This window comes from Convolutriloba macropyga, chromosome 6, assembly GCF_964194025.1.
Source record: "Convolutriloba macropyga chromosome 6, txConMacr16.3, whole genome shotgun sequence".
NCBI classification, from domain to species: domain Eukaryota; kingdom Metazoa; phylum Xenacoelomorpha; order Acoela; family Convolutidae; genus Convolutriloba; species Convolutriloba macropyga.
This window is the reverse complement of record NC_134473.1, coordinates 51828414-51837955: the sequence shown is the minus strand read 5'-3', so window position 1 is coordinate 51837955 and position 9542 is coordinate 51828414. Positions and strand designations below refer to the sequence as shown.

At 34.6% G+C, this 9542-nt stretch overlaps 1 protein-coding gene across 1 annotated transcript; it reads left to right on the top strand.

Moving 5' to 3' along the window:
* The first annotated feature begins 1050 nt into the window (after positions 1-1050).
* Positions 1051-8879, top strand: LOC142341035 (flagellar calcium-binding protein-like). The gene is made up of 3 exons (XM_075391868.1): positions 1051-1617; positions 5642-5829; positions 8483-8879. The coding sequence occupies exons 1-3, from the start codon at positions 1401-1403 to the stop codon at positions 8714-8716; spliced, it is 639 nt and encodes a 212-aa protein (XP_075247983.1). The 5' UTR covers positions 1051-1400; the 3' UTR covers positions 8717-8879.
* The last annotated feature ends 663 nt before the right edge of the window (positions 8880-9542 follow it).

The window sequence follows — 9542 nt, the reverse complement described above, 5'->3', positions numbered from 1 at the left end:
ACAATGTTTTGGTTCGGGATTTCTCCGATTTGTTTATTTTACTTGAGTTATTAACAAAAGCTAAAACAAAGTTTACTGTTTTTACTTTGGATTACTTTTTTTCTGAGCGAAACATGTTGTTTGAACAGCAAAGCTGAATGATTAGTTACTGCGACTAATTGAATATCGAGTAATGCAACGGTGATCTACAGGATAGCGGATAGTAAAGTTCACAATGTTTACCTGCAAAAAGGTAATATCCGGACATGTTTGCAACCACAGAAATGAACTGGTGATGTAAAGTTTTCTTTGTCTCTGATAAGAGAGCAGCCGTTAAAACCAGGGCTTTTGAAGGAATTTGGAAGTGATAATTAGTTGTCTTAGATTGCCGAATATCGTGTAACACTTTCATCAAGCAAATCTGACTAACGGGAACATCAGCAACCGTATTGTTTTTCAGAAACTTGTTCAAAGTTGCTCTTCAATCGATATTGCTCTTCACTGCCATTTCGATAAAAAGAACGCATTTGAACTTGCTCCGAGTTTCACATGCAAAAAGTTTTTTCTCTGCTCAAAAGGAAATATTGATTACGTTAGCATGACCAAATGAATTGATAACTCATCTATACTAAGTTACCGACGTCAAATAGAGTTTTAGATACCTAAAATGGTTCTAAATATAAGCTTTGAATGACTTCCATTTTGACTTATTGCAAAAAATGACTAATGATATCTCCTCTTACTAATAAACTACCTCTTTTTGTACACAAGAATTTATACGAACATCCTCAGTCGGAGCCTAATATTTACAAAATAGCACACAACCCGTGACTTTTGGTAATTTGGTATTTTTGAAATAAGCTTTTAACATAACGTTTATGCTGTGCTTGTTAATTTACAAGTTTCCTTTAAAGATATAGTCGAATTTATTCTCAGACTGGACTTTTTACATCAAAAACGTTTGAAGATCATAAGTTCATGCTCATTCAGTTTGGTAAACTGGTTGTCCTCTCAAAGATAAAATATGTGATAGTATTAGTCACGAAAAGGGCTCATTTGAGATTTCTGCTTCCTTTACTACATTCCTTATCATACTTCTAACGAATGCGTTTTGTCGTGGTAAACAAACAAAGACTGTGAACAAACGAAAACAACACATCAACTTCATTTTAACAGTTTAGCCTCTTTCAGAAGTTGCATGCTCAACGCGTTTTACTTTTTCAGGCGTATCAAGTTTTTGTTCGCTGATATTGGTAGACGAAAGAAGTACATTTGAAGGTCTGCCTTATTTTGATCTAACTTGAGCGAACCAAAGCAGATAACTTTTTAACAGTTCATTTGCTGCAGTCTTTTTATTGCTTCTCTTGCTTTATTCTAGCTGATTTGTTAGTTTCGATTTTGTTGTTTTTGCGCTTAACAGGATGACAGTTTTAAATCATCTTTTAAAGTTCTTTTGCTTGATGTTTTTGTTTACCATCGAAGTTGTTGGAAGAGCCAACGAACGTAAAGCTAGACAAGTGGATAGTTCGTCCTGGGAAGACATTGACTGGGATGATATTGGGGAGAAGTTGCCCCTCGGCCGGAACAAAGCGGACAGGGAAAGAAGGAAAGAAATGTTCAAAAATTTCGATGTGAACGGTAAGATAACTTGTCTAATTATTTCCTCCTACTCCTCAAAAACTAAACTTTCAATTGTACACTTGAGCTGGCTCCTCGTTCTTGTTTAACGAGCTTTGAAAACTTTTTCAACTTCGTCAGTCAGAAATTGGTAGTTTTTTTAATTTTTACGTGATAGTCTCATAAATTGACCATTTTTGTCTGAAATTGTTTTCTGCTTAGTCCACAAATCAACGGTCCATAATGCGCATTTCGATCGGATCGGATTATTGCACACGAAATAAACTCGATAATGCAGAATTCTGCGCACTCCAATTTGTCTGCGCTCACTTCTGCTGATCAGACCAAAACAGACGAAAGTGAGATCTGATTATTAAATTCAACTGTCATCTAAATTTTTCTACGATCCTTGCCGAGATCATTCTCAGAGTTACTTTTCAGACTATTGCCAGCTCGAAACCAGACCTAAGACCACCCCGATTGAAAAGACTGTGAAGAGACGTTCTTGCGGCTCTTGCCCGCTGACCGTTTCCAGCGTCCAAACCTCCGACGAATTCGATCTAAGATCTTAAGGGATTCTGCTCTGGTCCATTGAAATTGTTGCCAGTATACTGTTATGTTTTGACCTCCAGCGGAAACATAGAGATGTATGATAACAGGGGATATATGTATGATGAAAGTAAGATTACTTGTAATCAAATATGACCTTGTTTAATTACCGGGTTTTTACGACTGGCAAGACCGAAGTTACATCTGAACGAACACATTTTCACGCCTCCGTCCAAGCTTTAGAGAACTTTTTCAATTACGAAATTCAAGTGCATGATGCGCAGGAGTTCACTCAAAGATGGTCTGATTAGAGGTCGGTTCATACCAGGTGCCTAACTTGGGAAATCTACGGTGCGATCAACGTCAAAAAAAATTTCAGATCTTCGAACTGTTGAAAATGTTGCTCTTGTAAATTTTTAAGCTTCATGCTCTGTGAACACCTGCCTGTTTATAGAGTTTTTGTTTTTTCTCAGTTATCTGTGTGGTAAAATCTGTGTTTAGTAGAAACATGAATTCACAGCTTACATGAACAATTAATGTGAGATGTCTAATTGCTTTCTGTCCAAAAGGTACTTCACAAATTATAAAAGTTTATATAATTTACATTTTTCAAATTTTTGCGTAATTTCCCCAGTGATTGTGGAATTTTTATCGTGTGAGATCTGACAAATTTCTGACAAAACCATCTTGCTAATAGCCTGTAAGGGGATGCATCTTCTTATCAGATCTGATAAGACGTTTATCAGATCTTATACGATAAACATTCCTCTTATAAGATCTTACACGATAAAAATTCCTCTTATAAGATCTTATACGATAAAAATTCCTCTTATAAGATCCTACACGATAAAAATTCCTCTTATAAGATCTTACACGATAAAAATTCCTCTTATAAGATCTTACACGATAAAAATTCCTCTTATAAGATCTTACACGATAAAAATTCCTCTTATAGGATCTTGCACGATAAAAATTCCTCTTATAGGATCTTGCACGATAAAAACTCCTCTTATAAGATCTTACACGATAAAAATTCCTCTTATAAGATCTTACACGATAAAAATTCCTCTTATAAGATCTTACACGATAAAAATTCCTCTTATAAGATCTTATACGATAAAAATTCCTCTTATAAGATCCTACACGATATAAATTCCTCTTATAAGATCTTACACGATAAAAATTCCTCTTATAAGATCTTACACGATAAAAATTCCTCTTATAAGATCTTACACGATAAAAATTCCTCTTATAGGATCTTGCACAATAAAAACTCCTCTTATAAGATCTTACACGATAAAAAAATTCCTCTTATATAAATTCCTGAAATATGGTATATTGTTCATATTGAAGGCAATTCAGAGTTGCTCTCAAGCAGTAGCCGAAAAGCTACAGCATGCAACACTTAAGTGCCAGAGCAACAAAGAGAAAAATACACTGTCTTGTTGGACTTATAAGATATTGTAAAAGAGATTATTTGAGTGGCAGGGGTTTTCTCCGAAGCGGTGATTATCAAACTTGGCTGAATTTTTGTTTCAAAGACCAAAACTATCTTGGACTGCTAAGTTTAGCCATAGTACACAGTTAAGACTCACACTAAAATTTCCGCCAAAACAGAATCAACAAGCATTTTTTGTTTCATAATTGGTTAGCTGACCGATTCTTTTTTACATTCATAGGACCTCGACTACGTTATACGAATATATTGAAAAAATTAAAACATGTCTTATCAGATCTTACACGATAAAAATTCCGTCTTATCAGATCTTACACGATAAAAATTCTGGTAAGGGGAATGTTGATCTTATACGATGTCTTATCAGATCTTACACGATAAAAATTCTGATAAGAAGAATGTTTATCTTATAAGATGTCTTATCAGATCTTAAACGATAAAAGTTCCTCTTACCAGAGTTTTTATCGTGTAAGATCTGATAAGAGGGATTTTTATCGTGTAAGATCTGATAAGATCTTACAAAATAAAAATTCTTAGTCAGCATCTTATCAGATCTTACACGATAAAAATTCCACAATCACTGGGGTTAAAATACAATCAATAACCGCGGTGGTGTGACAGCCGAAGAGATAAGGTGTGTGATTCGAACGCGTATGGTAGAGAGTCCAATCCCCTGCCTCTGTGAAGCTCTCTGTGTGAGGATGAGCTCTTACTTAAGCATAGCTTCAGGTTGAAATAGCGTGACCAATGTTGGCAGCAATGACCAATGTACCACATCAAAGTTTCAGACACGAAAAAGTGGTCATAGCAACCGAAAAAAAGCAATATTGCTTTATAAGAACAGTCTGAAATGTGGGCAATAAAAAGAAAAAGGGAAGCTGAGAACAGGCAGCTGTGGCCTATTGCCGTTCCGCTGCGATTACCTAGGAACCAAAATTACTAAAATTATTATTTTTACAATCTCCTGAGCTTGCCAAACGAGTAATCAAAAAATCCAGTGTTCTGAAAATTCTCGAAAATTTAACCTGAGCAATTGACTACCTGAGCATCACTGTTGACAAATGAGTGATGTCCTAACCCAAGTTTATTAGATATTTGCATTGTCTATTTCTACAAGAGTTGATCTTATGAGCTAAAAATTTGTGAGCATCTTTTTTTTGAAGTTGACAATCCCTAATTGGGTTTGGGTAGTGAACGTCGCATAGTCTTAGAGAAAAATAGTTGGGGTTGAGCTCAAACCCAATTTTGGACAAGCTGTGGATGGGCTAATTTTGGAAACTTATGGTTCAACTTAAAACTGTATATTTTGAAATTTCCTAAAGCAGACTGTTGTTCCCATATAAATTTTTTAATCCAACAGTTACAGGTTTTTATGCCCCTCTGAACTTTCATTTCTTACTGTTGATTATTGGAACAGATTATGTATTGAACTTTTCCCTAATTAAACAAGGGTTACGAAAGACCTATATCAACATCCTTTCATGTGTGGTTGGCGAGAACTTGCTCAATGAAAAGTTGGGACTAGTTTAAGGCTTCATGAAAACTGCTCCAGTAAATGTGTAAGACTGAAATTCGGGCGTAGATGACTGCCAATGAACCAAGCATTCAGCCCTGTATAGTACCAAAAATGGAAGATAACTTTGTAACAGTTTTGGCCTCAAAACGGGACTTACAATTTAATTGTTTTTCCAACCATTATCCTTGAGAAGTTTGGACCACTTTAAATGTTTCAAGAGTCCCTGATCGAGTCCCTAACCCTAATTTTGAGACAAAAGTATTGTAAAGTATAATACGAATTATGTTTTATAATATAATTTACTATAATCAATTCTTGAACAGTATTAGTATAATCAATCATTTTAGGCCATATCCCACACTGCGAGGCCCCTTTTCACGTGTCTTTATTCTGAAAATTAAAGAGGTAATAAGGATCAATGGTCCACTTTGCTTGGTAGGAGCGGTGGCTTGCAATAAATTCTAAAAAAAAAACAAAAAAAAACAAAAAGTTAATTTGGTTAAAGCCACAACTTCCGTGTTTAGGAAATGGTCAAATGGCAATGGCTGAAATCGACAAAGGCATTCGCGATGTGTTAGAACTGGACCAAATCTTTGACAGCAAATCAGTCATCTTGAGGGCTTTTCAAGACTCAAAGGCTTCTAACGCTGGGGGAAACGATGAGTACATTGGAAAGAAAGAGTTCAGAGTATTCCTGACCAAACTAAGACAGGTAGAGCGACTGTTGAAAATGGTGTATTTCATATTGAACAGTTTAGAACATAAGAAAACGTAATCATATGGCAGCTTTGAAAAAAGTTAACTTGGGGACTATCATAAGGCACTTTCTGTCTACTTGTTTTCGACGAAATATGTAATTTCATTCTGTAAGTTCTGTCAATAATTCCAGAAGCAGTTAAAGCAAAAAAGTTATCAATTCTAGTTAACGTCTATAATTTGTTGTTGAAAGCACGGATGAAAGTACGCAGACAGAGAAAACAAAAAAAAACTTCGATTCTAACCATTTCAAACGGATTGAAGAACACTACGATGTGTATGAGAGCATGTTCTGACCCTGTATGACTGAGAAACTTTATTGACAAAAATGTTAACAACGCGAGTTCTAGCGATATATCATTGATGCCTCCGATACACCCCGAGTCATACAGGAATAAGAATGTTTATGTTGCAAGATTCGAACTAATTCTTACTAGGTCAACTTACAAGATTCTGTATCCTTAGTACCAATCTCTCAAGACCTTACAAATTTTCAAACAGAACTAACAAGATAATTATGCTTCTTGCAAGAACTTGCAAGATAAGTATTCTTAGTAAGACTTTTGCTAAAACTTACAAGAAATTGTAAGATCTTACTCCCTGCAGTACGAAACTTGCAAGTTCTTACAAGATAGAAATTCTTCGTACTAACTTGGTACGATTTCACATTCCCCATGACGTTTCTTACTAAAAGATTAAGCAACTATTGGCTCTCGTCAGTACGAAAGTGGCAAGTTCTTACGATAAAACAATTCCTCGTAACAACTTAGTCCTCACATTCCCTAATAAGCTTCTAACTAAAACTTCTAACAAGATTAAGCAACTATTGGTACTCAATGGTACGAAACTTGCAAGATCGTACAAGATAACAATTCATCGTAATATCGTAGAACAATTTGACAATCCCTGATACGCTTTGAACAAGGTATAATATTAATTAACTACAAGTATAAGTTCCATCTAACTACAGATAATTGATGCCAAAATTATTAAAAATTTCGAACGACATTATATATTCCCTGATAAACACAACGTTCTAGCAAATGAACAATTTTGTGTTTTCAGAGAAAAAACTTTGGGTTGCGCAAAAGAGTTAATCGCAGAAACCTAAAAAACTCATATTGTCATGAAAAGCTATCAACTTGAAATCGAAAAAACTTTTGGCAAAAAAAATTTGCTTGAAAAGTAAGCATTTGCTTGAAAATTAAACAAAATAAGCATTTGCTTGAAAAAGGGTTTTGGCAACGCAAATTTGCTTGAAAAATAAGCATTTGCTTGAAAAATTGCAAAATTATTGAAGGTTTTTTCCTTTGGAAACCAATGAAGATACAGATGCAAAATTCATCTGAAAACATCGTTTTGGACAAAAACTATCCTCAAGACGATGTATGGGTAACGTAACTTTCAAAACGTAAGTTGTGTGCGAAACACGTCATATAATTAAGCGTATTTTTATATCGAGATAACTTCTCAGGCAAAAACAACGGAAATCACATGTTTTCTCCGATCATCACATCGAGTTTAATTACTTCAAAGTGGTGACCAGCAGCCAAAAGACACACCGAATTCAGTAATACAATTTTTGACTTTTAGTTACGATATACATGACTGCTCGTTGTCAATGCAAGAAGACGTTTGGTGTACAAACTTAGAGAAAATTGGGTTTTCAAAATGATATCAATTTTCATGAGTATGTCACGGTAATTGTAAATCATCTCTTTTTGTTCACATTAAGGAACTTATCTCAGAATACGATAATATTTTGACCACAAGATTTTCAGATTACGAGTTTCTTCAGTTGATTAAAAAATTGTAGTAAATATTTAGTCTCTGGCTCAATATGGTATGTTGGTCTATTGATTAAAAAAACTATAGAAGGCACAATTTATAGAAGGCACAAGTAGAATTTAGAAAACATAATAAAATATGAGTAAAAATTTAGAAAGTGGTTACATGTAAATGACCTGAATGTTCAATCTTAATTATCAATAATGGTCATACTTTTTCGTTTTTTTTGCCTGTTGTTACTTTGCAATTTCGTTTTGTCGACTTCTTTTTACCCGGATTTTTTATTTTAGCTATTTACGGAGCTAATCGTGCCTTTTACCGAACTATTGTCAATTGAAATTAGTTGTTAATTTTTTTTTCTAAATTCTAATTTCAATTGACAATAGTTCGGTAAAAGGCACGATTAGCTCCGTAAATAGCTAAAATGAAAAATCCGGGAAAAAAGAAGTCGAAAAAACGAAATTGCAAAGTAACAACAGGCAAAAAAACCGAAAAATTATGACCATTATTAATAATTAGATTGAAAATTCAGGTCATTTACATGTAACCACTTTATAAATTTTTACTCATGTTTTACTATTTACTGTTACACGTTTTTTAAAAAGTTGCTATATTGGAACACACCACTGTACAAACAGCCTATGCATTGCAGGGTCATACAAAATAACAGTCGTTAGGAACAAATCTTAGCCATCCTATCTCGAAATCGGGACCAATAAAATGAGGAGATTCATCAATTGAAAGCTGATCTGCACTTGAACATCAAGATTGTAAAAACTTGGCTTCTTTAAAGTGTAGAATTACATAACTGATTGTTTCAGTACTTCGAGTACTATGTAGCCTTCAACAGAGTAGACGTGAATCAAGACAACCGAATTTCGTACACAGAATTCGTGGATGCAGTTGAGAAAATGGAAGAGTGGGTCGGCAACATTGACGATGTTGATGCCGAATTCAAGAAAGTGAACTGGAATTCGAGCAGTGTTATCCTATTTGAGGAGTTTGTTGACTGGGCGATTGTGAAGGACTTGAATTTGGAAGACGACGACGATTGAATTAGTGAAGAAAAGAAAACTGATATGTTATATTAAACCGATGCTTTGAGCGTAACTGAGCGTTTTTAGAACAAAAATGATTGATTGCAAAATTTTCACCTTTTTAGCTAGTCGTTCTTTTGTTACAGAATTTTTAACACAAAATTTAAAACTTTTTTGCAGAGTCTCTTATTTATAGTGCAAAAGACTTCTTTGCCAAAAACATGTAAGATGAACGGTAACCAGCGTTGACAAGTGAGAAAATTCACGCTTTTTTTTATTTAATTTTGCAAGGAATGCGTTGAATTGTGCGTTTTTGTGCGTAGATATTACATAATTTTGCAACTCTAAGCGTAGATCTTATAATCCTCATTACGTTATGCATCCACAGATGCAGCGCACGTGTCATTACAAAATAAATAAATGTAAAAGAATTGCACGTACGTCTGGGGGGCTGCAAATAAAATGAACCCACTAAACTACGAGGGCAAAAACGGAAAAGATCCCATCTACGTGGTATTCAACGCAAAATTATGTAAAATCAACGCTAAAATAAAGGCTAAAACTTGTAAGATCTACTCTTAGAAGCTCAAATTTATTTAAGATCTGCGCTCGGAATCACCAGTTCATTTAAGATCTACGCTAAATTCAACACAAAATTATGTAAGATCTACGCTAAATTCAACGCAATATTTTGTAAGATCTACGCTAAATTCAACGCAATATTTTGTAAGATCTATGCTATACTCAACGCAAAATTATGTAAGATCTACGCTCAAGCGTGGATCGTACAAAAATTCAACTCATTCGCAGAGAATCTTATCTAATTTTGCGCGTTGAGCGTTGA